The sequence below is a fragment of the Cynocephalus volans genome, chromosome 13, assembly GCF_027409185.1.
Source record: "Cynocephalus volans isolate mCynVol1 chromosome 13, mCynVol1.pri, whole genome shotgun sequence".
Taxonomy (NCBI): Eukaryota; Metazoa; Chordata; class Mammalia; order Dermoptera; family Cynocephalidae; genus Cynocephalus; species Cynocephalus volans.
Genome location: NC_084472.1, coordinates 44,781,665 through 44,809,311, shown reverse-complemented (window position 1 = coordinate 44,809,311; position 27,647 = coordinate 44,781,665). Strand labels below are relative to the sequence as shown.

The following is a 27,647-nucleotide window of genomic DNA, read 5'->3' as shown; positions in this document are numbered from 1 at the left end:
GGTTGTAATTTGCTAACCCCTAAAGTAGAATATAAGCAGCTATTCCCATGTTGAGAGAGTAATCTCTTGTCAAAAGGTTACACTCTAAAAGCGAGATCACTACAGTAGTTAAATTTTCAAGATGTGTTCAACACTAATATAATTAAGATGGGTGAGAAGCACAGTTATTGGTAGGAACATTTTTAAGGCTTGTGATGATCAATGCCATGTTCCTTTCCAGATCTATTCTAATATATGTTTCCTATAGACAGTGGCTGAGTGTGCAAGTTAGTTGTGACTTTGCCATTTCTGGTATTATCGTTCACAGGGTATCTTAGTCCATTTGTGCTGCTATAACAAAAAACTTTAGACTGGGTAATCAAAAAAGAACAGAAATTTATTTCTCACAGTTCTGGAGGTCCAAGATAAAGGCACCAGCAGGTTTGGTGTCTGGTGAGGGCCTGATCAGTGCTTCCAGAATGGCGCCTTGAATGTTGTTCCTCCCATGGTGGAAGGGTTGGAAGGGCAGAGGACTGAATGCTGTGTGAAGCTTCTCTCATAGAGACCTTAATATCCTGTTCACGAGGACAGAGCCCTCATGACCTAATCATCTAAAGGCCCCTCTTAATTCTATCACGGAAGATTAAATTTTCAGCACATATTTCAAAGGAGCACAAATATTCAGACCATAGCATGGAGCAATAGGGAATCAATCACAATTTGATAAAAAATGAAAATTTATCTATCTGGTAGTATTTTTCTATTCCCATTACTATACTCTTTTTTTTTTTTTTTTTTTTGGTGACAGTGTGGCTTAGTGGTTAAAAAAGGAAGTTTTAGAGTCAAGCAGATTTGAGTTCACACCACACCTCTGTCACTCCAGAGTGTGAGACCTCTGATAATTTGCTTCATCTCAGTAAGCTGCAGTGGCATTGCCTATAAAATGGAAATAATATTACCTAATAGTATTTGTATATATATCAGACAAGGTAAGGTTTTAAAATGATTAGCTCAGATTTTGCAACAGCGAGTATTCAGTATATGATATGTATGATTGTTGCTTTTGCTGCTCAGGCCAAATGTTAGTATTTAGGATAGAACCTTGCTTGGGATAGTCATCTTTTAGGAGACCAGGTAGTACGTGATTCAGAATGTTGGCTTTAGGGTCAGACTCACCTGTGTTCATATCCCAGTTTTTCTTTTTTTCAACACTGCTTATCTGTAAAGCAAGGATTATAATCTCTACCTCACAAAGTTCTTATAAGAATTAAATGAGCATTTACCATAGTACAGACTCACTAAATTATTGCTGCTATTATAGAAAGCAATGTAATGTAGTGGTAACAGCAGAGGTTGATCTAGGAAAAGTTACTTAATCTGTCTAGGCCTCTCTTTTATCCTTTATAAAAGTGATCAGAATAATGACATGGTTGTTGTATGGATTAAATAAGAGATAACACACACAATCATTTAGTATAACAGCTAATTCATAGCACTTGTTAACAAGTAATGTATAGATGTTGTGGATACATACATACAACACACGTGCTCCATTTGTGGTTAGGTATAATACAGATTGGTGAATATGTTACTTTGCTACCATTGTAAAGAAGTGTAAAGCATCCAGAATCTTCCTCCAGTGAATCTTCTGTAGATTCTGTAATGTTTGCATACTCACTATAAATGGTAACACTTCCTTTTGCCATCCCTTGCAAAAATATGACGTCAGTCACACAAAGGAATTATTTTTTTAAGTGTCAAAAATAAATTGTTTAGATTGAGAAAATAACCTATATGTTAAATGTGGAAGGAAAAATGAGGGCACTGTGTAGTCAAATTGAGGGCATTTTTAGATGCTTTCTTCTTACAAATAGAAAGTTTGGAAAGGAAAATTTGAGAGGCATAGGATTGTGTTGTCAAAGATTGTATTGGGAACATCTCTTTTCCACAGAGCACAGCTTTCAGAAATGTTAAAGCAGGTTTTTTTGTTTTTGGAGGTGCTTCTGTGTTTTAAAGTCTTTCTAAAAAAACTCTCAGAATTTACTTTTCAAATGCATAAAAATAAGAGCTTCTTGTGCTGTCATGTTCCAATGTTTTATTTGATGACATTGTGACTGAGTCAATTGAACCTGTCTTTATCTCCTTTTTTACTTCCTAACCTTGCTTGCTTCACTTTCTAGGGAAATCCAGTTAATTGTAGGAAAGGGGTTATGTCAGTTTTGGAATATCAAGAGTTTTCCCAGTATGGGCTGTGATTTATGCTTTTCAAAAGTTTCTTGGTTGCAGTCAGGTTTAAGTTTCCCTTAAATGAAAAAGTTATAGAAGTTTTCTAATAGTTGTCTTAGGCTTGGTATGTTCTGTCCATTATAGAAGCTAATGTTGAATATATATATTCATTCTGATATTATTTTAGAACTTGCTAAATTATATGTTATTCTAGCCATTTTCTATTTTTTTCAGCCATTTTCTTCATAAGGGGATTAATAACATTGAATACTTCAGCCACGATTTATTCATTTGAAGAAAATTAGCTTTTTTAAGGCAGTTTTTTCTTTTCAAGCCTATCTTATAAGAGGATTTTCTATTTTATTTAGAAACTGTATTCTTTGGCTGTAGATATTTTTATTTAGGACTGGTGGTCATTTAGTTTTGGTAACAAAGCATCTCAATGTCCTGGTTAAATTATATCTATTGGAGAGCCTTTTTCCTATCTCTATAGCTCTGTTTATTTAACTTCATATTCTTATAGCCAATTCGTTTCATCCATATTACTGGGAAAATACTAACAAAGTCCAAATATATGACTTAATTCTTCAAGTAATTTTTAAAGTAAATTCAAAATCTTAATTGAAATTTTGAATCTGAAATGTAGTGACTGTACATAAAACTAATGGTAATTGAGTTGTACACATTTCTTTAACAGGACAGTCCAGAAAATACTGATGTTTTTTAAAATTTTGTTTTCTGTATTCCAGATAGCAGTCCTTTCCCCTCGTCAATTCCACATGCTTTCCAGATCAACTTTAACAGCTTGTACACGGCTCTGTGTGAACAGCAGACATCTGATCAAGCAACTCTCCTCTTGTACACATTGCTCCATCAGAATAGTAATATTAGAACGTACATGTTGGCTCGCACGGACATGGAAAATCTTGTAAGTATCATACTAAACGTTACATGCTTTTTGTATTTTACGATATTTTGAAGAAGAATTTCTTTTGCCAAGAGGGTAAGTATGTTTGCCTGGTTGCCACAGAGCTGATGGCTGAGCGATTGATAGGGAGATGACAGGCAGGTACAGGCAGAGGGTATGAGTTTCTCCAGTGTATAAACATAGCTCACATAGAGGTGGCCTCACAGCACAGATCACAGCAGCATCCCCAGCTGGCTTGACAAGCCTCCCTGTCCTTGAAGTCTTTAACAGCCTCTACTACCCATGATTTAGCCTGATCAAGTCCTCCAAGTAATACTCTCTGCAATTCTCAAGGAGATTTCTATATTCTTTCGATCCCTTCCAGCTGCTAAGTGTTTGTCCAACAAGTTCATGTAATGGCACAAGTTCAGCATATTCCTCGTGAGAATGGCCTAAAGGAAAGTGATTTTTCAACTCAGCTTTCTAAGTGTCCCATCCTCTGCCAGGTTTAGACTTTAGGACTATCTGCACTGAATTCCTGGAGTGTTATAGTTATCTTAAGGTACATTTGCCAGATATCACTTAAATGTACACTATCTTTCACTATGCGAGTGAAATTTGTTCCCAAATTTTTGCTCATAGATGAAAACTCTTACAAGCAGTCATTGATTTCCATTGTAACTAATGTGCAAACATCAGTGTTTCCATGAGGAAAAAGAAACTACCTCACCAGTGTGTTAATATTGTGTTTGAAGTACACAATATATAGATAACCACAGGCTTTTAATACCTTCATAAAAATGTGAACATTCCTGAAACAGCCAGCAGCTGGCTGACAGCAACAGAATGTCCCCTCTATGCCAGTTTTTACAGAACTCTCCAGGTATTTGGTAGCCATTTTTTCAGAATTAAATATAAAATGTTGCGTAAATAGTGAGGAAACATGGAATATTAGAATTCACTGAGCATATTCTAATCTACATCAGAGTGACACTCAGAACAGAAAGGACGATGAACCTGTCTCCACACCCGCTACATGTGAAAACACTGGCTTAAACAGCAAAACTGAGTGTGAAAGAATACTGCACTTATGAGTAAAAACGTGTCAAGAGAAGACTTGTTTTCTGATGGGTGTGTATAAGCGCAGGGACAATTGTAAGTATGATGTATTCTAATGGAAAAGTTGGCAACAGGCAGACAACCTGTGACATCACCTGTTCTAGGAAGTTCCATGGTAAGGACATTGGTATATAAGATGGTGCATCCTCATCAGGAAACAAGTCTTCTCTTGACACGTTTTTACTCACAGGAGTGGTATTCTTTAACATCCTATTTTGCTATTTAAGACAATGTTTTCCACATGTAGCTGGTGTGGAGACAGGCTCGTCGTCCTTTCTGTTCTGTGTGTCACTCTGGTGTAGATTAGAATATGCTCAGTGAATTCTAACATTCCATGTTTTCTCACTATTTACACAATATTTTATATTTAACTCTGAAAAAATGGCTACCAAATACCTGGAGAGTTCTGTAAAAACTGGCATAGAGGGGACGTTCTGTTGCTGTCAGCCAGCTGCTGGCTGTGTCAGGAATGTTCACATTTTTATGAAGGCATTAAAAGCCCGTAGTTACCTATATATTGTCTACTTCAAACACAGTATTGACACGTTCATGATATACCTGTCTCTGTATTTGATGACATACACCAGTGAAAAGTTAAAAGATTTTGTTTTGAATTTTTTGGTGGGGTGGGATGGGGTTTGTTTATTTGTTTTCGTTTTGTTTTAATTTTCTTGCGTAGATTACTTTGATAATTTCTTAATATATGTACCTAGCTGTCCTTTTGCCTTCTGTAATAAATTTGTTGATGCTATGATTAGAAAATATTTTATCAGTAAGAAATTTACTGTGTTGATCTGATTTTGTTGTTGTTAATGATTCTTTTATTCTGTTGCCTTTGATATTAAGAAGGTAATGTTTGGCACGGTGTTTCTAAGAATGCCTTTTTTGCGTAATTTCTTTTAAGACTGAAGGCAGATCTGCTTCTATTGTGACAGATGTTGACTGACTTGAATCCCTCCTACTGATGGTCTGACTCACTGCTATTTGACTTGTTTTAACTCAAGACTGTTCATTAATCTGGTATAACTTCTTGTGATACATTCTTAATTGGCATTAAGAATTTATTGTTATCTTTATTGTTATTAGAATAACAGTACACTGACTCCTAAATTTTTTTGTGTCTAGGAATAGTGTCTAGGGAAGAATCCCAGTGCCTAAATATCAAGAAAAGAAATTAAGAGGGTGTACTTTTTAGAAAAGCACTTTATGGGCATACTTATTATTGTATTTTATCATCACAAGCAAAGAAGTCTATCTAGAAAAGTAGCTAGACGTTGGAAATAGTCGTGATTCTTTTAGTTGTAAATAACAAACCCAGTTTAAGGAAAAGGGAATGTATTTGCACAAATGAAAAATTTGTGAAGACTTTTGGCTTCTGTCATGGCTGGTTCTAGGGGCTAAGTGATACTGTCCAGGCTCTGTCTCTCCATTCCTTGCCTCTGCTTTCCACAGCTTTGGCCTCATTCTCAGGCGTACTCTTTCCAAATGAGAGAGAGATTGCCACCAGCAGCTTAGGGCATATGTCCATTTTACAGCTCATAAGATAAAAGGAAGAAAAATTATATACCTACTATTCATCCATAAAAAATTTATGAAGGAGGGCTTGCCGGTTAGCTCACTCAGTAGAGTGTAGTGCTGGGGGAAAAAAAAATCATGAATGGCTCCAGTAGTCTTTTCTTGGATTGCGTGCCTACTTCTTTGACCAATCGTTATGGAAAAGGGCCCTCTTGATGATAAGCCACAATAGCCACAAGAGTAAAGGGGAGTTCCTTAAAGGAAGGACTCTGGACAAGTAATGTATAGTCACTTAAACATTGAACCAATTATAACTTCTTTAGCTGGGGGTATATGAGTTAGTCATTTTTTTAAAAAATTTTAAACAAGCTTAATTAATTCACTACATTTTTCTTGCATAAAAATCCTTTGTTGTAGCCACAGCTGGATCCTGGGTCCTCTGCATGGAGACTCTGGTGTGGGTCTTTACAGGATGGTCAGTGAATTCTTGATAGAGAAACTTGGTCTTCTTCCAGAGGTTGAGGATCAGATAATGGTAGGTCTTGGAGATGGCATCAAAGGAAGCCTTGGCAAAGTTGCTCAGGGTGGCAGTGCAGCCCCTGGCTGAGGTGTAGTAGTCATCAATACCAGCCATCAGCAGCAGCTTCTTGAGTACAGAGGCCAAGATGATGCCACTGCCTCTGGGGGTGGGGAGGAAGTACACCAGCACAGAGCTTCAGTGGCATGTCACTTTGCAAGGGACAGTGTGGGGCTTGCCAGTCTTGTTACCCCAGTAGCCTATCCACATAGGGACAATAGAGACCTTGGCCAGGGTAATGGCTCCTGGTGGTGGCTACCTCACTGAGGCACTTAACTCCCAGACCGACTTGGCCATTGTAGTTCCTGATGGCAGCAAATGCCTTGAACCTGGTCCTCTGTCCAGCACAGGTCTGTTTTTGCACCAGTGTAATCTTCAAAACCTCATTCTTGAAGGATGGTCCAGGAAAAAGTCATTGATCTCAGACTTCTTTTTTGGGGGGGTGGGGGGGGTGGCTGGCCTGTAAGGAAATCTGAACCCGTGACATTGGTATTACAAGACTGTGCTCTAATCAACTGAGCCAACTGGCCAGCCCTCAGACTCCGTTATGGGCAAGGAAAAGAAATAGATCTCATTCAGGGACTTGATCTTCATGCCCTTGACCAAGTGGTCCAGTTTGGTGATGGGGATTCACTTCTTGTCCTCAGCTTTGCCTCTGTGAGCTCCACAGACTGAGGCCATGATGCTGGCCCTGGGTGCTGCTGCTGAAGCCTCCTCAGAGGCCTCCGTGGCCTCTCATTTCAGGGCCCCTAGGGCCCAGGCCCTCCTGCTGCACTGGCATCACCCACCATTTGGTGTTCTTTCAGAGAAGAAGCAGTCACCATTTTAATTTCTGTTTGTGTTAGTCAAGCAGAAGTTTGGCCGCTGTTTCCCTTGGGCCTCTACCTGTCTTCTGTTCTTGGGTCAGGTGTTGGGCATACACAAATATTGCGGATATGCAACTCATGCCATTTTGATATCTTACTAATTTAAAGCTTCACTGAATAGATTCCTAGAAATGAGATTCATATTTACAGTAACATGCAGTCTATGATTTGTCATAAATTATCAGAAGAAATTACAGAAGGCTTTTCATGTCTTCTTTTAGATGGACTAATAGTGCTTTATTTTCTGAGTGTGATTCTTACATAACAATCACGAAGGAAAAATACCTTTTTTTTTTTTAGCCTTCCCCCCTTTTCCTTTTCATGACCAAGTTTCTCTGAAGCTTGGGCCATAGTCTTTGTCTTCACTAGTTTACTTACTGTTTCAGTTTTCAACCTGATGTGATCCAACTTCTGTTCCCACAGTTCCCTCACCAGCAGCTCCTTGTTACTAAGTCCATTGGGCATGTTTCCTCACTGTCCTAGTTGACCGCTCTGCTGCATTTGACACTGTTTGCCTCTTTATTCATTAAACTGTCCAACCCCCGCATCTTGGTCAGTTCTGTCTGCTGTAACAAAAATACCGTAGACTGGGTGCTGAAACAGCAGAAATTTATTTCTCACAGTTCTGTAGGCTGGTAATTCCAAGATAAAGTTTCCAGTCAACTCGGTAACTGGTGAGGGCTTGCTTGCTGCTGTGCAGATGGCTGTCTACTTGCTGTGTCTTCACATAGTAGAGAGAGAGAGAGGAAGTAAGCTCTCTTCTGTCTCTTATAAGGGCACTAATCCCATCATGAGCTTCACCCTCATTACCTAATTACCTCCCAAAGGTCTTACTTCCTAATACCATCCTATTGGGGGTGAGGGTTTCAGCACAAGAGTTTTGAGGGACACAAGCATGCAGTCCATGCACCTACACATGTGCATCTTTACTTTCTGGCCATTGTACTCTGCTGGTTTTCCTACCTGTGTCTACTGCTGTTCTTTATCTTTTAAGTATTATTTTCCTTTATCCTTTAAATGTGTCCTGCTGCAGGATTCTGTCTTTCTGTCTTTTGTTCTCTGAACTTCTGCCTAAAATGTCTGATCAAATCCCATTCTGTTGTTACAGTGCTGATTTCGTGTGTCTCATGCCCATGTATCTAGCTGCCCCAGACCTCTCTAGTGGCTGTCTCATAGACACCTTAAACCAAACATATAAAAATTGGGCTCATTTTGCCCCCAACCTACTCCTCCTCCTCTTACTCCTCTATTCTCTGTAACAGCGAACCATCCATGCATCTGGCAAAAGCTGGATGCTATGACTCCTGTTTTCTTCTCCCACAACCAACCAAGAGTTCAGCAAGTTGCAGGATACAGTATCGGTATACAAGATCTATATGCAAAAATAAATTGTATTTTTATACATTAGCAATGAACAATCCGAAAATGAAGTTAAGAAAACATTTCTATGCACAATAACATCAAATAGAATAAAATACTTACAAATAAATTTAACTAAAGAGGTATAAAACTTATACTCTGAAAACTACAAAATATTGTTAAAAGAAATGGAAAAACACCGAACGTTCATTGATCACAACACTTAACATTGTTAAGATGGTAATACTTGCCAAACTGACCTACAGATTCAACACAGTTCCTATCAGAATCCAAGTGGATTTCTTGATAGAAATTGACAAGGAGATTCTGAAATTCATGTGGGATTGTGAGACACCCAAAATAGTCAAAGTGATCCTGAAACAGAACAAAGTAAGACAACTCACACTTCCTGATTTCAAAACTTACCAGAGCAACAGCAATAAATCTAGTATGGTAATTGCACAAGGGTGGACCTAACAGATCAGTGGAATTGAATTGAGAGTCCAGAAATAAACTCATATATCTATGGTCAACTGATTTTCAGTCAAGGTACCAAGATCTATGTGGAAAAGAATAATCTTTTCAACAAATGGTGCTGATGTAATTGGATAGCCACTTGTGAGAGAATAAAGTTGGGTCTTTATTTCACCCCATATACAAAATTAACTCAAAGTGGATCAAAGACCTAAAAGGAGCTAAAACTATAAAATTCTTAGAAGAAAACATAGGGGTAAATCTTCATGACCTTGGATTTGGCAAATGATTCTTAGATATAACAAAAGCATGATTGACAGAGGAAAACAGATAAATAGGACTTCATCAAAATAAAAAGTTTTGTGCCTCAAAGGACAACATCAAGAAAGTGAAAAGACAGCCCAAAGAATAGGAGAAAATATTTGCGAACCATTTATCTGGTAAAGGACTGTACCTAGAATATATAAAGAACATTTATAACTCAATAATAAAAGGCCATCCCAATTAAAAAAATGACCAAAAGATCTGGATAGACATTTCTCCAGTGAAGATATACAGATGGTGAATAATAAGCACATTAAAAAAAAAATACTTGACATCATTAGTCATCAGATAAATGCAAATCAAAACCACAAGGAGATACCACTTCACACCCAGAATGATAGCTAGAATAAAAAAGATAACAAGTGATGAGTAGGATGTGGAGAAATTTGATCTGTCATACACTACTGGTGAGAATGTAAAGTATGTCTGCAAAAAAACTCGTACCTGTATGTTCACAGCAGCATTATTCATACTAGCTAGAAAGTTAGAAACAATCCAAAGGTCTATCAACAGAAGAACAGATAAAGGTGGTATGTCTATACAATGGAATATTATTTGGCATAAAAAGGAATAAGCTCCTCATACATGCTACAACATGGATGAACCTTGGAAACGTGCTCAGTGAAAGAAGGCAGTCACAAGAATCTACATATACGATTCCATTGATGTGAAAGTCCAGAATAGGGAAACCTATAGAGACGTAAAGTAGTCCCTTTGAGTTTAGTGTGTGGGGGGTGGTGACAGCTAAAGGGTATGGGGTTTCTTTTTAACATGATGAAAATGTTCTAAAATTGACTGTAGTGATTTACACATATTTATGAAAACCATTGAATTGTGCAGTTTAAATGGATGGATTGTGTGTTATATTACTTATATCTCAGTAAAAGTATTTGAAAGGAAGAATTGAAATGCTATTCTGATGTAAGCCCATTGTACTCATTGCTTACTCTTGTTTATTATTACTTGTTTGTGTGAAATACCATTTACTTGCCTATCTTGTCAAGTAAAGTACAGGGTCTTGAGAACATTTTAGGTACTGAAGGTGTTACATATTATGGTCATGATATGTTTATTACAGGCTTAGCCAGAAAAAAAGAACAACATGACATAGACACCGTAAACCAAACAGATGTTCAATTAAATGGCTATGAAATCTAACTATGTTAATTAGGTAATGTGGAATGTGAGTACAGTGTATTATATTTGACATAATGTCAGAAGGAAAGAATGCCAGGATTATACATATGAAAAAGAGCAAAGACTTTTGGTAACTGAGTTATTGGAATGTAGTAAAGCTCATGCACCGAACTTCATACAGAAGAAGTTCCAGCTACGACTTGTAAAAGAATAAAACACTCAGGGCTACATTTTAGAAGTCTCCTACAGTACGTGTGCCTCCCCAAACATGTATGGTCCTGATGTGTGGGTGTACAATCCTGTTTTTGTGGGCTTTATATACTGGCTTGTGCTTTAGGAACTTGTGTATATGAACGATTTACTCATTACAGGTTATTGTCTGATTTAGACTATATATTTTTTGTTCATTTTTCTAGCATTCAGTGGATAGTGTTCACAGTAGTTTCACATAAGACATGTAGTTATCCTGCCCCTATTTAGTAGACACTTTTAGTAATCTACTTACCTTAGTTAGTAAAGAATGAACAAGTTGAATTTGTGAAAGTAGTGATTCAAAATAAACTAAATAGGGGCCGGCCCTGTGGCTCACTCGGGAGAGTGTGGCGCTGGTAGCACCGAGGCTGCGGGTTCGGATCCTATATAGGGATGGCTGGTGCGCTCACTGGCTGAGCGTGGTGCAGACCACAGCGTGCCGCGATCCCCTTACCAGTCCAAAAAAACCCAAAATAAACTAAATAGGTCTATATATAAACAGGATTATAAATGAAATGCTTCAGATACACTGAAGAGTAAACTCAATATACACGTTGAAAAAATGCACCTTGGGTTGCGATAGGCTAATTGTTTGTTTATTTGAAATATGTTTTTTACTTATTAGCATTATAGTACAAGTGATGCTAAACACATAAAATATTCTTTAATTTCTGAACAGCTATGCTCCCACCGCTCCCTATTTGGTTAGGTTGGGGAAGGTGGTGTGACTTATTAAAACTTAAACCATGAGTCTAAATGGCCTCTGCATATCCAACCTTTATGTTGGGTAGACTTTTAGATACTTTCACAGAGTTAGTGATGAATTTCTCTACTGGTATACATATGGGAAGTACATTCAGTCAGAAGCTGGTTTGTATGTTTTTTTCTCTAAAGAAAAATGTAATTATGATATTAAAGCAAAAGGTACCAAGTAAAAGTATAAATGTTTGAAACATTTGGTCTCATAATAAAATATTGAAATAATAAATTATAACTTTTATTCCTTAGGTTTTACCAATTCTTGAGATTCTGTATCATGTTGAAGAAAGAAATTCACACCATGTGTATATGGCCCTTATAATATTGTTGATTCTTACAGAAGATGATGGCTTCAATAGATCCATTCATGAAGTAGTAAGTTACCATTACTTTGATTAGCATTTCTTCTGTCTTTTCCTTTTGGTATATGTTTCTGTGAGAACCTTAAATTAAAAATGGTATATGTTTCTCTAGATGTATGAAATGGAGCTTTTTTTTTTTCCCCTGAACATTTATTAGCCACTATTAAAAACTCTCTGAAAATCGTTCCTTAATAATTGATGCAAATGTTTTTGCTGCTAGGGGGTTCATTTTTCTTCTCCATTTCAGTTTCACTTTTTAGTTGTGGCAGAATTTGTTAAGCATTTTTCTCCTTACATACAAAATGAGAGAAGGAAGAGGGAACGAAGGGGAGAAGGTTGAGAAATTGCTTTATATTTTTTTGAAAGAGAGTAACAGAACTTCTTTAAATTTTGGTCATTTTGGAGAGTTCTATTTCCAAACTAGTTTTATCTAACTCTTTGGCATTTTCCTTGTGTCAAAATAATACACGTACATAGTTTTAAAACTTATGTAGAACGTGTACCGGCCAGCCACCAAAAACAAACAAAAACTTATATAGAAGTACAAGGTTTTAATGAAAAACAGCAGAGCTGTATCTACCCTATTCCTGATTCCTACTTCCCTAAGACAAATGCTTTCAACTCTGTCCATGTTTCTAAGTAGTATGTTTATACTGTTATTTCTTGATTTTTCAGATGTAGATATTAACTGTTACCTTCCTAAAATGGAAGATGCATCATTAGCTCTTCCTCCTGCAGACATGCACGTTCCTTCTGGGTGCCCAGTGCATTTGCCAGCACATAGACTTTCTTTTGCCATGTTACTACCATTTTTGATTAACTTTGGCTTTTACATTATTATGCTTTTCTTAACTATTATTCCTAGCTCAGGAATGTAGTGTAGGATAATTGCATTCCTTTCTTTTACACATTTTACTATTTCTGTAGCACATCATTGCCCTGTTTTTTATTTATGTATTAATCGCTAATTCAACCCCCAGTACCTCAAGAGAACTGAGAATCCCTTCAAAATGTATTTAAACATAATGCATTTTCTTCGTGGACTCTGTCTTTGGCCACATTGCAGGCTTTTCCTCAAGTGTCTGGTGCTCCTGGCTGATGTGTTCCTCTGTACTAGTAAGCACTACAGTGGCTGGGCGTATTTACCATACCTTGCTCTATGTAGTCTCTTTCTCTGGAACTCTTACTCTGTGATCCTTTTCTTATGGGTGATTCTCAAAGGACTTTTCCAGTCTCCTCTCTGGGTTGGGGTGGGGGTATCTAGTAAGAGAAAGGGGCAGGGCTTTCACTTGGAAATTATTACCTCTATATGGAATTATAACTGTGGACCTAATTGTCTTGTTTTCTGTAATTTTCTTAACAAAGTATTTCTGGACCCTGTTTTGCTCACCTTCTCAAGTTTGAAAATGAATTTTTTTTTTTTTTTTTTTTTCCTCCAAGCGATGGTGTGTGTGATTCTTTTTTTTTTTTTCTTAATTTTATTTTGTTGATATACAATGTGGTTGATTATTGTGGCCCATTACCGAAACCTCCCTCTCTCCTCCTTCTCACCCCTCCCTCCCAACAATGTCCTTTCTGTTTGCTTGTCGTATCAACTTCAAAGAATTATAGTTGTTATGTCTCCCCCCCGCCCGGTTTTTGTGCGTGTGTGTGTGTGTGTGTGTGTGTGTGTGTGTGTGTGTGTGTGTGTGTGTGTGTGTGTGTGTGTGTGTGAATTTATTTATTTATATTTAGCTCCTACCAATAAGTGAGAACATGTGGTATTTCTCTTTCTGTGCCTGACTTGTTTCACTTAATATAATTCTCTCCAGGTCCATCCATGTTGTTGCAAATGGCAGTATTTCATTCGTTTTTATAGCTGAGTAGTATTCCATTGTGTAGATATACCACATTTTCCGTATCCACTCATCCGATGATGGACATTTGGGCTGGTTCCAACTCTTGGCTATTGTAAAGAGTGCTGCGATGAACATTGGGGAACAGGTATACCTTCGACTTGATGATTTCCATTCCTCTGGGTATATTCCCAACAGTGGGATAGCTGGGTCGTATGGTAGATCTATCTGCAATTGTTTGAGGAACCTCCATACCATTTTCCATAGAGGCTGCACCATTTTGCAGTCCCACCAACAATGTATGAGAGTTCCTTTTTCTCCGCAACCTCGCCAGCATTTATCGTTCACAGTCTTTTGGATTTTAGCCATCCTAACTGGGGTTAGATGGTATCTCAGTGTAGTTTTGATTTGCATTTCTCTGATGCTGAGTGATGTTGAGCATTTTTTCATATGTCTGTTGGCCATTTGTATATCTTCCTTAGAGAAATGCCTACTTAGCTGTTTTGCCCATTTTTTAATTGGTTTTCTTCTTGTAAAGTTGTTTGAGTTCCTTATATATTCTGGATATTAATCCTTTGTCAGATGTATATTTTGCAAATATTTTCTCCCACTCTGTTGGTTGTCTTTTAACTCTGTTAATTGTTTCTTTTGCTGTGCAGAAGCTTTTTAGTTTGATATAATCCCATTTGTTTATTTTTCCTTTGGTTGCCTGTGCTTTTGGGGTCGTATTCATGAAGTCTCTGTCCAGTCCTATTTCCTGAAGTGTCTCTCCTATGTTTTCTTTAAGAAGTTTTATTGTTTCAGGGTTTATTCAACACACAAAAATCAGTAGCATTTCTATTCTCCAATAGTGAACATGCAGAAGAAGAAATCAAGAAAGCCTGCCCATTTACAGTAGCCATCAAAAAAATAAAATACTTAGGAATTGAGTTAACCAAGGATGTGAAAAATCTCTATAATGAGAACTACAAACCACTGCTGAGAGAAATTAGAGAGGATACAAGAAGATGGAAAGATATTCCATGCTCTTGGATTGGAAGAATCAACATAGTGAAAATGTCCATACTACCCAAAGTGATATACAAATTTAATGCAATCCCCATCAAAATTCCAAAGACATTTTTCTCAGAAATGGAAAGAACTATCCAGACATTTATATGGAATAACAAAAGACCATGCATAGCCAAAGCAACGCTGAGCAAAGAAAATAAAGCTGGAGGCATAACACTACCTGACTTTAAATTATACTATAAAGCTATAATAACCAAAACAGTATGGTACTGGCATAAAAACAGACACACTGATCAGTGGAATAGAACAGAGAATCCAGAAATCAACCCACACACCTACAGCCATCTGATCTTTGACAAAGGCACCAAGCCTATACACTGGGGAAGAGACTGCCTCTTTAGCAAATGGTGCTGGGATAACTGGATATCCATATGCAGGAGAATGAAACCAGACCCACACCTTTCACCATACACTAAAGTCAACTGAAAATGAATGTTTTTATTTTCTCTCTCACACCTCATTCCATTACCCTTTAGTGAGAAGAAACAAATAGAGAGACTCACTAACTTGTTTCTTTCTCTAGATTTGGGAGTTTGGGTCAGAATATCAGGATTTTGGCAATTTTTCTGAAGGAACTATTAGAAGGTAAGATAGGATTCAGAGTTAAGCATGTGCGTCTTGGCCCTGTTTTAATTTATTCTCTTATTATCAGAGACCCCAATACACCTATTATTTATAAGCCCAAGCATACATTATATTTTTTATCACTTCTTTTTACCATTTGGATAGCCTGAGATTTGTAATACATATATTGTTTAATGGTCCATATTTACTTCATCTACTCAAAGAAGAGTATCTGTTTAATTAGTATGTAGGACCAAGATTAGTATGACATTTGGTGTAAATTCAATAAGCATTTAGTGAGTGTATACTATCTGCTTGTGTTAACAGTTAAATGAATTTTAAGATGTGAGTCACTTTTTTAGTATAGCTCCTGGCTTTTACTTACCAGATAAATAATGTGCTTTTATTCTGTTTTCCAAATTATAGAGGCGGAGTTTGAGGATATTAAATTTGGGCTCAAGCCTGTTTGTTCAGTCTGCTACTCTTCTAAATCAAGACTTTAAAATTGTGATTTCACAATTCCTACCTGTTTTCCTGCCTGGAGTTGTGACACATTCATTCCTTTTGGCATTTCTTTCTCTTTTCTGATCCTCTTTCTATCAAACATAGAAGTGCTTACACTTCATTTTTCTACAGTTACACCAGGTTTATAGCACTGTGGCATGCCCTCTCCTGTAAAGTGTTTTTCCACAGGAGCAGGCAGCCTGGTGGGAACCCCAAAGATACTGCCATAGGACTGTCTACTATTGAGTGTTGTTTTATTCTCTTATCTTTTTGCTCCAAGGTGGTGACTATAATGTTTCTTGCACTGAGGTTCTTTCTTCTCCTGCCCACCTGTTACTTTTACTCTATAAAATATTTGTATTTTTGAAATTATACCCCATCTTTTAATTATAGATTAGTTTCTGTTTGAGCCTGATTTAAAAAGTCCATTTATGCTCTTATACATTTAAAGCTTTGCAGTGTGTTTTCTGTATTCTAACTTATGGTGTATTTAGCCAGCCATTTATGTATCATCTACCTTGGATTTAAAATTTATGATGCATTCTGTTTTTCATTTAATATATAAAATCTGCATACGATAATTTAAACTTAGGTTAGTTAAAGTGAGTGGTTACAGAATGTACAGATATAGAGTAATTAATGATTTTTATTTATGACCTGTAGAACTAATTCCTATTTAAAATTAATGTCTACACAGAATAAGTAACACAGTATACTGCTTCTAGAAGTCAGGTTTATAGTCTTTCATACTAAGATTTACAATTTTATTTTATTTATTTATTTTTTCTTTAAATTTTATACAATGTGGTTGATTATTGTGGCCCATTACCGAAACCTCCCTCTCCCCTCCCTCTAAGGTTTACAATTTTAAATACAAATAAATTATATTACATTTGTTTGAGGGTGTAAGTCTAAGTAATTTAAGTCTAGATTTTACTTTTTGGCTGAAAGTTTTGCTCATCAGAAACATAGCTTAGGACATTGCAACCAAGATTTAGAGGATATGATTCTTTTCAAGTACATGTAGAACATTTACCAAAATTGATCATATGTTAACCAGAAACAGGTCTCCACAAATTTTGGATGATGAGAATTATATATAGTAAATTCATAAATCTTACCAGAATGTTTTGATTATTTTTTCAATATTTCTGCTTGGAATGTTGAATGTTTTCTTCCTCTCAAAGAAATGTTGTATTGCTAATTTTTCTATTTTTCTTTTAGTCTGTTACTTCTGGAACTCTTATGAAGTGGATATTAGACCTCCACTTTTCTCTTATAGTTTCTGTGAAGAACTTCTCACTTTGGTCTTTTAAATCACAAATTCAGTTTTCCATAGTGCTCATTCTGCTAATTTTTCTTTCTCCCCTAAATTTTAGCCATCATATTTTTGATCTTAAGCAATTTTTCTTTGTTCTGTGATTTTCCCTTTTCATAGAGCATGTTCTTATTTTTATGGATGCAGTATTCAGTCAAATCTCACCAAATATACTAATTAGAATTAAAAAAAAAAAAATCCAGCTTCCTACATCATCTCTGTTTAATTGGAGATTTCTTTGCTTTGCTTTTTCTATTTCATAATTCATTATTTGGTTAGTAGACTTTTTATTATGAACACCATCAAACTTAAACATCATTGGAGAAAATAGTAGAATGAATCCCCATGTACTCATTGGCAACATTTTGCTGTCCTTATTTCATCTGCCTTTACCATTTTTTACATTTTGGCAATAGTCTTTTTAAACAAATCTTATAAATCATATGTGTTTGTATATAATTTCACTGGTAAGTATTTTAGCAAGTATGGACTTTTTAATATATAACCATAACACCATTAGTACATCCAACAAAATCAACAGTAATTTTTGAATTCCTACTAATACTCTATTTTCTCCAATTATCTTTTTAAAAATTTTATTTTAATTTACACGTTGTAATTATGCACACTTATGGGGTACAATCTGATATTTTGATACATATACATGTTGTATAATAATCCGGTTGAGGTAGTAAATGTATCAATCACTTCATATATTTATCATTTCTTTGTGGCAAAAACATTCAAAAGCCCCTGCTCTAGCTATTACATAAGACACAAAGTTGTCACCCTACTGTACAATAGAATATCAGAACTTATTCCTCCTTCAGTTATCTAAAATCAACTGTAAAAAGACATCTGTTTGAATCAAATTTTAAAGTTTACTTATTACACTTTAGTTCTTAAGATTCTTAAATGTATAATAATCTCTCCCCCTCCCTCTTACTACACCACTGATTTGTTGAAGACACTGGGTCATTTGTTTAGCAGAATTTGTCTTTGGCTGATTATATAATCATGTTATTTAACATGTTCTTCTATCCTCTGTATTTCACATACAGCTGGTAATTAGAACAGAGCTTTAATTAGGTTCGGCATATCTTTTAGGCTGTTGAATTTCTTCACCTTTTGTTATGTGTTTGTTGTCTATCCGTAGTTATAAATGCAAGTCTGGATTCATTGGTTTGGAAGGTGGTGGGACCTCCCTTGGCAGCTGTGAATGACGGAGGTCTGCTGTGCTCTGCAGATGAGTATATCTTCTCAGTTGAGAAGCAAGACTCAGCCCTGTGTCTCTTCCTATTTCAGGCATAGATAGAAAAGGATGTGGCACATTGGCTCTCCATGAGTCAAAGAGAAAGGATATAGAAATAACCTTAATGGAAGAGAATATTAGGTATTTCTAGTGCTCAGTGAAGCCTGTTTTGGTTTTTGGGGTTTTTTGTTGTTGTTGTTGTTGTTTCTCTTTTTATGTACTTGTGATAGCCCGTAATTGGCTGCTGTGCTGTTTGGTTTTTGTGTCTGTCTGATACCCATATTACAAATCTACTGTGGAAATGTCTCAACTTAATTTAGAAAACAGTTCCTTCTTACCGAGGCCTTACCGAGGGCTGGAGGTGTCCGCTGCAGCTGCTAGCTCTGCATAGCCCCAGCAGAACACTGGTCCATCTCTTTTTGAAGATCTGGGCTTGTTTGTGCCCTTGGCCTCTCTCTTCTAAACACAAGCATGGAGGTTTTCTGCAATCTGTTGGGAAAGCTCTACTTGCTTTTCAAGAAGTACCTAGCTTTCCTTATTTTTGCTTTCAAACTGCTAAGTTCTGATTGGTTTTTCTGCCACTTTTATCAGACTATGTGCCATATCTCTTTCAGATACAATTGCTTGTCTACTAATGATATCCTCCTCTGTTTTCCACACTTTTTTTTTTCTCTCTCTCATTAAGGAGGAAGGAGAAGTAAACACATCAGCAGTTTGCTTACTTGAAATGAAAATCTCACAATTTACTTCTGTATACTGCTTAACTTATCTTCGGAGCAAAGTCATGACTTCTCAAAAACCATGGACATGGAGTAATTTTTTTTTCCTTAAAGCAATCATTTTTACTTAAATTTTTCTTTCTCATTACAGATATTAAAAAATATTACTTGGTATTCAGAACGGATTTTAACTGAAATTTCATTAGGGAGTCTCCTGATACTAGTTGTAATAAGAACCATTCAATACAACATGACAAGGACAAGAGTAAGTATTCCATAGCTGTTTTTCTATCTTTTCACATATAGTAGAATTAAGACTATGGTTTAAAGCAATTCCAAATTTTAGAGTGCCACAATTCTCATGAAATACGGTGGAAAAATACAGATCAGCATATAGTCACTGTATTACATGATTCTAATGTAATATCTGTTAATGTTTCATGGTTGTATAATCAAAAATATCTTACATGAAACAGAAAATAAACAGTGCTGCACATTTAGACAAAAGCTACTGTATATCTTTGCTGGAGTGATAATATTGATTTGCCTTCTAAAAGCAGCAAGAAGAGAATATAAGAAGGTATGAGAAAATATGAATTCAGATGGGAAAGAAAAGTCAATGAGAGAGAATACTTTAAAGAGTAAAAAATTTCTACTGGATTCTATTTATAGTAACTGGAAGCAAATTTCAGTTCTGGTCAACAAAAATAAATTGTCAAAGAGAAGCAATGTATAGAATTCACAGTTAAGAGAAGTGCTCAACTTTTCTGAACTGTTTTCAGTTATTTCCCTCTGTGGAACTAATGTAGATGCATATCCATATTTTTTGTCTGAAGCCCAAGGAGCCAGATGTCTTTTAGAATGGAGGTTTTCTTGGATTTTAAAAAGATAATTACAGTGTATATGCTGTACTATGTGTAACCATTAGGGTCTGAAGCAGCACACTGTAATTAAACATTAGTATTTCTGCATCAAAATATTTCAATATTTAACGTGGTGAGAATAATGAAGACTACCAATAGCATCATAATTTTTTGTGTCAGGTGTTGCTTCCAAGCAAATTGTGAAAAAACTTTGAATTTTCTGTGCTTTATGGATTTGGGAATTAGAGAAAAGGGATTGTGGATCTGAACTTTCTAAAATCAGTAACAATTGAGTTTACATTTGCTTCTAGTTAATTTTTCTTAAAATATAGAGAAGCCTTGATGTATGTCTTAAACTTGCTGTTTTCTAACAGGACAAGTACCTTCACACAAATTGTTTGGCAGCTTTAGCAAATATGTCAGCACAGTTTCGCTCTCTCCACCAGTATGCTGCCCAGAGAATCATCAGGTAAATATAAGCTTTAAAAGAAATAATGATTTTTGCTTTGTGGCTGACCTGTTGAGAAGGATTCTGTGGTGGTCCCTTTTTAAATGTTATCTACACGGAATATCAAATTTTCTTGCTTAATTTTTATCACCTTCTTGTTTGATTGCATATATCTTGTTCTGTTTTGTTTTCTAATCCAACTTGTCAATCAAAGTTAATTGTATTTACTTTCAATCTTTTAATAGAATCTAGTTTAGGTGCTGTGTGTTACCTTTTTACAGAGGAGCAGGTATATTTCTTAGTAATGCAGACTAAAGGTTAACATATTTGCTGAGCATTTTATAGAGCATCACAGTACACTTTGAAGGAGTTATCTGTGTTTGTTTTAGAGAATTCTTTTCATAGCAGTTTACCCTTGTATTAGTTTCCTTTTGCTGCTGTAACAAACTAACACAAATTAGCTTAAACCAACACAAATTTGTTATCTTACAAATTCTCTAGGTTAGAAGTCCAATGTGGGTCTCACTAGTCTAAAGTCAAGATGTCAACAGGGCTGTGTTCCTTTCTGGAGGCTCTAGAGGAGGGTCTACTTTTTTTTTTTTTTTTTTTTTTTTTTTGTCTTTTCTAGCTGTTAGAGACTGCCTGCGTACCTTGGCTCTTGGTCCCTTCTTCCATTTTCTAAGCCAGCAGCAGTAGGTTTTCTCACATCTCATCACTCTGACCTCCTCTTGTGGCTACCTCTTCCACTCTGGTGACTCTTGTGTTTTTCTTGGCCCTACCCAGATAGCACAGGATAATTTCCCCATCTCAAGATCGGAATCACAACTGCAAAGCCCTTTTTGCCATGGAAAGTGACATATTCACAAGTTCAAGGAATTAGGACATGGACATTTTGGGGGGAGCCATATATTCTGTCTGCCAGAAACCCCTGTCTCTTCCCCACACTTTGCCAAACACACGATCTTTAAGGATATGAAAGCTGTTTAATCAGTCATGAGTGAGTATCATTTGCAGGGGTCTTTAACATATATAGGAGCTTCTTTACCTTCTGATAGGCTGCTCAATATTGTCCTAGCAGCTCTTGAGTAGAACATTTTTTTATATGAGTCAGTGAAGTCATATTGTTTCCTTTAATTTGTGCTTTTAGGGAAATGCAGTTTTGATCATTGGTTTTTATTTTCCAGTCATTGGTGGTGATCACAACTCCATATCTCTTATAGCCCCTGATCTCACATTCTGTCCATTGGTTAGACATTTAATAACCAGGGCTCATTTTTAACTATTGTTCAGAAATAACTTACTTTCTTCATCTGTTTATTTATCTGCAGTATTTAGGAGACAATATTTTGCATTGACTCACTTTTTAAATTTATGTCTGGTTTTAATACATTCTATTAGTTTGTTTTTTGGGTTTGTACTTGAGAGGTAGTCCGGTTGGCTGATTTTGGACTAACAGAACTTCATGATTTAAAGTAAACATAGCTGTCTTCTCATATCTTGGAGTCTTCTGGTTAATTCTGGAGAACCTTTAGTTTCCAGAAGTTGATGTTTGTCACCATTCTTTATTTCAGCATGACAGTTTTAGTGATTTCTCTGCTGCTTTTTGGTCTGTTTTACTGTCTATGTTTGTGGAGTGTTATAATGGTTTCATGAAGATTTCATTATAAGATTAATTTTCCTCAACTGATAAATAAACATTTGGTCTGTTCACTATGAAAATGCCAAATGAGCTGATTCAGAATTGAAGTTATGATAAAATGTATTAAGCAAAATTAAATAAAAATTTTCTAGATGTAAGAGTTGGGAAAAAAAATGCAAATAAAGCATTGTGCCCAATTTTTTATCTGTGATGACGAAACTAGAAAACAAACCAATCATATTTGAAGAAATAAGAAACATAATTTAGATTTGTGATGGAGGAATATTTAAATTTATCTAAATATTGAATATACTACCCAAAAATGAGTAGTGCTTTACTTCATTTTAGTGGATTTTTATTTAGCATTGTATGAGTGAGGAACTATGTTAAGCAATACAGGGAATAACAAAATTAATAATAAATGTTCTTGCCCTCACATAGCTTACAGTTCAGTAGCAAGGATAAGATAAGGACCCTATCCTTGCACATATAAGAGATCTCATATACAGCAGAATGTGGTAAATATCCCAGTGAAAGAAAAATTCCTACAGTGGTGGGGGGGGGTGAGTGAGTGGTTCAGAGAATGGTGAGATCACATCTCGTTGAGAGATTAGGCAGAGAGGAATGGCATTAGAAACTGCACTAATAGGGAATAACATCAACCACAACCAAACAAACCAAAACAAGAGAGGATGTGCTGAGAGAGGATGGTTTACATGTAGAAAATAACCAGTTTCATTTAATTGGCATGTTGCTGATGCATATAGGGATTACAGGCGAGAAGCCTGAAAGAATGAGCAGGGGTCTTATTGCGGAAGGGCGTGGTGTTAGACTCACAGTTTAGGATAATGGAAGGAATAGAGAGAGAAAGGAAGATTTGGTCTGCGATAACAACAAAATGAAAATGTGAGTTAAATGAGTTATAAATGGATTTTGAAGGAAAGAGTTTAAGGTGAATTTCCAGGGTCATCCATTTCAGCAGGTGACTCATGCTGTTTGTCACACTGAGAGAAGTGCAGTTCCAAAAAGTTCCCAAGTGCTGCCAATGCTTCTTTTCCAAGGATCACATTTGAGTGGCCAGTAAGCACCAGAACATCCGTGTTATCCAGGAGGGAGCTTGTTAGAGACGCGGAGTGTGGGCCTCGCTTCAGACACACTGAATCAGAATCTTCTTTTTAACAAGATCCCCAAATGATTTGTATGCACATTAAAGTCTGGAAAACACTTTGAGTTTGGGCCTGGAAATCAAGATTTATTCCCTCAGAAAACACTTGTCTTGAATTGGAAATGGGGCCTAGCTTTTTTGTATCTTGAGAGAACTCATTTTCTATTACATGTTTGTGTTTAGTGTGTAGGATGGTAAAGCATAAGAAATGCCTAACAAAAACTGTTTAGACACATAGAAGAGTCTGTGTTATAGCAGTGCAACTCAAGATTCACCAGATGCTCTAGTAACTCCTTTGAGTGGGAAGTAATCAGTTTTCACATACACGTTTTCTAAATCCTCTTTTAGGAAGTCTACAGAATTTTTAATCTGTCAGTTGCAAAACTTAGAGGAGCCAGTCTGTCATGTGATCTTCAACAAAATGCAAAACAGAATAACATGTTTCAATGCTATGAAAGGATTTGAATAAAGTTTTTAAAAACGTTCTTACCTGTGCATAAATGTAAGGATCAATTTCTTGTGGTGTCTAGGCTATTGTTTATATTTAATGACAATACATCTTTTACAGACTCTTGGTGTCTGAGAAAAATTATATACAGATATGATCTGTTCAACTTTATGAAGTCTTTTTAACATAAGCATGGATGTTTGATTTATTTATTATGTGGGATTATGAGGTTATTAATTCAGTTTAAAAACTTTTATAAAGAGTAGATTATATGCAGAGGATTATTGTGGGTTACAAAGATATTATTTAATACCTGCACTTAAGACTTTTCCTTGGGCTGGCCAGTTAGCTTAGTTGGTTAGAGCGTGATGCTGATAACACCAAGGTCCAGGGTTTGATCCCTGTATGGCCAGCAGCAGGAAAAAGAAAAGACTTTTCCTTATTTCCTCTATTCTTTCCTTTGGCTTCTCTTCACCCATGGCTTAACAGATAGTTTCTCTAGCATCTCATTCTGTCTTGTTTTTTTCTTTCTTCAGTCTTTACACATTTTCCCTGGGAGATCACATATATGCCTATGACTTCACCTACTGTCTAATTGTTTACTGAACACCACCGAAATCTAAATTTATAATCTAGATCTTTCTTTCTTTCTTTCTCTTTCACTATACTGGCAGCCACTATAGTACGAGTATTATGGGTAAGAGCACAGACTCTGTAGACTGTCAGAGTTTGGGATCCCAGCTCCAAAACTTACTAGCTATGGAGACGTCATTTAATTTTTCTATAGAGCCGTTTCCCTGTCTGTAAGATGGGGGTGACAGTAGTTGCTGTCTCAAAGAATTATGGTGAGGATTAAGTCATTAATATTTGTAAAAGGCCTGGCACACAATGTGTGCTCATATGTGTTAGCTAGGTGAGCACTGGCTTTACTAGATTCTCTACCTGGATATCCCATACTTACTGCAAACTTTTATTATGTTTAAAACTGAAGAAACTCGTTTTTAAACCTACTCTTCCTTTTAAATTCCCTATCCTACATCATGGGTCTTACCACAGCCACCTAATTTGCCAAGCCAGAAACCTGCAAGTAATTCAGTGACATTTCTCCCTGTCAAATTCTGTATCTTGTTCGGCCTTGATGTTGTGTCTGACCCTGCTGTTGAAACTTGCATTCATACCCTCTTTTCTGTCTCCATTGCTATTGCCTTGATTCAGGTGTTCACCGTCTTTACCCAAACCATATCAGTAGTCTGCTGGTCTTTTTGACTCTCTATTCACCCCACCACAATCTCTCTCTACACCACTGCATCCATGTGAAAAGCAGATCTGATCCTATTGCTTCCTTTGCTTCAAATCATTAAATGGCTTCCCACTGCCAGGAGGTTAAAACCCAATCTGCTTAGAGCACTGGCGCTTCACAGAGGGTGATTTTGTCCCCCGGGGATATTTCACAATATCTGGAGTTGGGTCTTTTTTTTATTTTGGTTCCCATAACTGGGGAGGAGGCTGCTACTGACGTCTAGTGGGTAGAGACCAGAGAAGTTGCTAACCATTCTTTGATGTACAGGACAGCCCCAACAACAAAAAATTACGCAGCCCAAGAATGTCAGTAGTGCCGAGGATGAGAAATCCAGTTTTAGAGCCACATGGTCTGCCCTTTACTCTTAATCTTTGATTGCTACTTGACATGTGGCTGGTGATCCAGCCTTACCAAATCATTATACTCCCCTGTTCTTGCATAGCTACACTCCTGAATCTGCATAAGTGTGGTTTGGAACTAGAAAAAAGTTGAGGTAGTTTCTGGTATCACCTCTTCTTTCCGCAAGTCTTTTTTCCCCAACTAGCTTCCTACTCTTCTATGCTTTTTGTTTTATCTTAAACCTTCAACGGCTTCTTCCACTTGCTAAGGCTGCCCTCAGTTCAGCTGCTAGGCCTTTTTACTTTGGATCCAGCTGCTGCTAGTACAGTTACTTCTTATTTCCCCATTCAGATTACCAAGAGAAAGAACCCAGTTGGCCCTGCACATGTCTTCATAGCAGCCTGTGGGTCATTGTCAGTTTCTGGCCCAGGGGCTAGTTATTGGAGTAGGAGCAGGGAGAAGAGGCTAGGGAAAAAAGAAAGTTACATGTGAGAAAATCTGGCTGTGGCTACCTCGCTTCTGTCAGAAGTGGATGTGGGAAACATAAAAGTTCAGAGTCTCGACCTGTCCAGTGTAGGTACTTACGACACATTGGCCCGAAGGTGCCAGTCTTATTGCTTAAACAGAGTAATAATTACTGGAGATAAAAGACTTGTCTTACATTTCTTTTCATTACTGGACAGAGTAGCTCTCAATAGGCATGCGATAGACTTTTAATAAATACTTAGTGACTAATTCTTAGAAAATGGGCTGGCATTTGGGATTTTAAGCTTAGTTCTGGTGCCTACCATTCTGAGACTTCACATAAATTGATTGGTCTCTTGCCACATTTTGCAGATATCTGCTACTTTTTGAAGCTAGTAAAGTTGATAATATGGTGTCCAAAAAATGCTTTAGACAATGCATGACATTATTGAAATGTTTCTGGTTTTTCAAGCCTCTTCAGAATAAATTAATATAAAATATAGATTAGGTTTTTAATTGAAACATTTTATAAGAGTAGTACTTTTTTTGGGTAAAATTTAATAATGTAATTTAAGAATTTTTAAATTCTTAAAGCCATGATTTATATTTTCATCTTTTCTCATCATTTCATCTTTTCTCATCGTGTAACATGACATCTGGTTATTTCTGTTGATTATGATATTTTAGGAATACTATTTTAATTTTAAAATAAGGTCTGTTGAATGACAAATTCAAACATGTCACTTCTTCAGTGTCTCAGCACTTGTCTCCATTTTGTTACTTTGAAGACTGGTAAAAGTCTGGAGGCTTATACAATTTAGCGTGTTGGCTTCACATAACTAAGTGGCTATCCCAAGTTGATCGAGATCAAAAGCCCACGCCCCGTTCCACAGCACTGTCATAGCAAGGCTGGCAGAAAATCATTTGTGAGAGTGATTCACCTGCTGTGGGACCACGGATCTGAACTCCTCCTAGAGGTTATCTGAAACAGACGAAGGTAGTTGAAGGTAGCCACACCATTGCTGATCACTGCGTTTGGTGCTCCCCATCCCTCATTCCAGCTGCCTTCAATATAGCTACGTACTGAAAGTTATAGTAACAAAGACAGTACGATCTTTTTTATTTTTTAAAAATCGACTATTTGAAATAGGTATGGATGTGTTCAGGTATTACAGTACATGGAAAATATCCTGGGAAATAAACATGGAAAGGAAAACAAGAACTGTTGATCTTTTAGCCTGAGACCATAATATTTTTCTTACATCTAATCCTTGATATTAAATTTTATTTTTTAATTCCTTACTGAGCTTCTATTGTATGCTTGTCACTGCTGAAATTCTCTTTGAGATTTCCTGTGTTTTCATTTGAGATTGTCATTTGTTGTATCTAGAAATTAAATGTTAGCTATAGTTGGTTTAATTTTTAAAACTAATTCAGTATCAGCTTCATATTATTATGATACCATTGTAGTCAGGGAATTGTTTATTTAGGGAAGGAATTATCTGATACTAAGTTATAATGAATTGTTCAGTTCTGTCCAAAATATCAGTAAGTTATTTAACTTTTGTCTCCCATCTCTAAAATGAGATGTAATACCTACTTCATGTGAGAATTGTAAGAGTTAATAATGGCTTGTAAAGTCTTTTGCATTCCTATTTTCTCTATTATACCATTATAACATTTTTGAAATGTTTTGAATCTAAAAATAAATCTGGATAGCATCCCTACAAAATAATTTTTTGGTCTCCGTTAATATTCCTAGATTCTGATTCCCTGTCTAACGGATTACCAAATTGCCTGTATTTCCCATATATTTCTCTAAAGAAAGAAAATGAAGATCTCATTGAATGTAGATAGAGGT

General features: G+C 36.4%; 1 protein-coding gene across 3 annotated transcripts in view; it reads left to right on the top strand.

Moving 5' to 3' along the window:
- DYM (dymeclin) overlaps positions 1-27,647 on the top strand; it is a 389,485-nt gene that overhangs the window by 154,689 nt on the left and 207,149 nt on the right. For all 3 annotated transcript variants that reach the window (XM_063076501.1, XM_063076499.1, XM_063076500.1), the window contains 4 exons: positions 2,955-3,133; positions 11,744-11,869; positions 19,271-19,384; positions 20,357-20,451. In XM_063076501.1, coding sequence (XP_062932571.1) covers positions 2,955-3,133; positions 11,744-11,869; positions 19,271-19,384; positions 20,357-20,451 — 514 coding nt within the window. The remainder of the gene's footprint in view (positions 1-2,954; positions 3,134-11,743; positions 11,870-19,270; positions 19,385-20,356; positions 20,452-27,647) is intronic.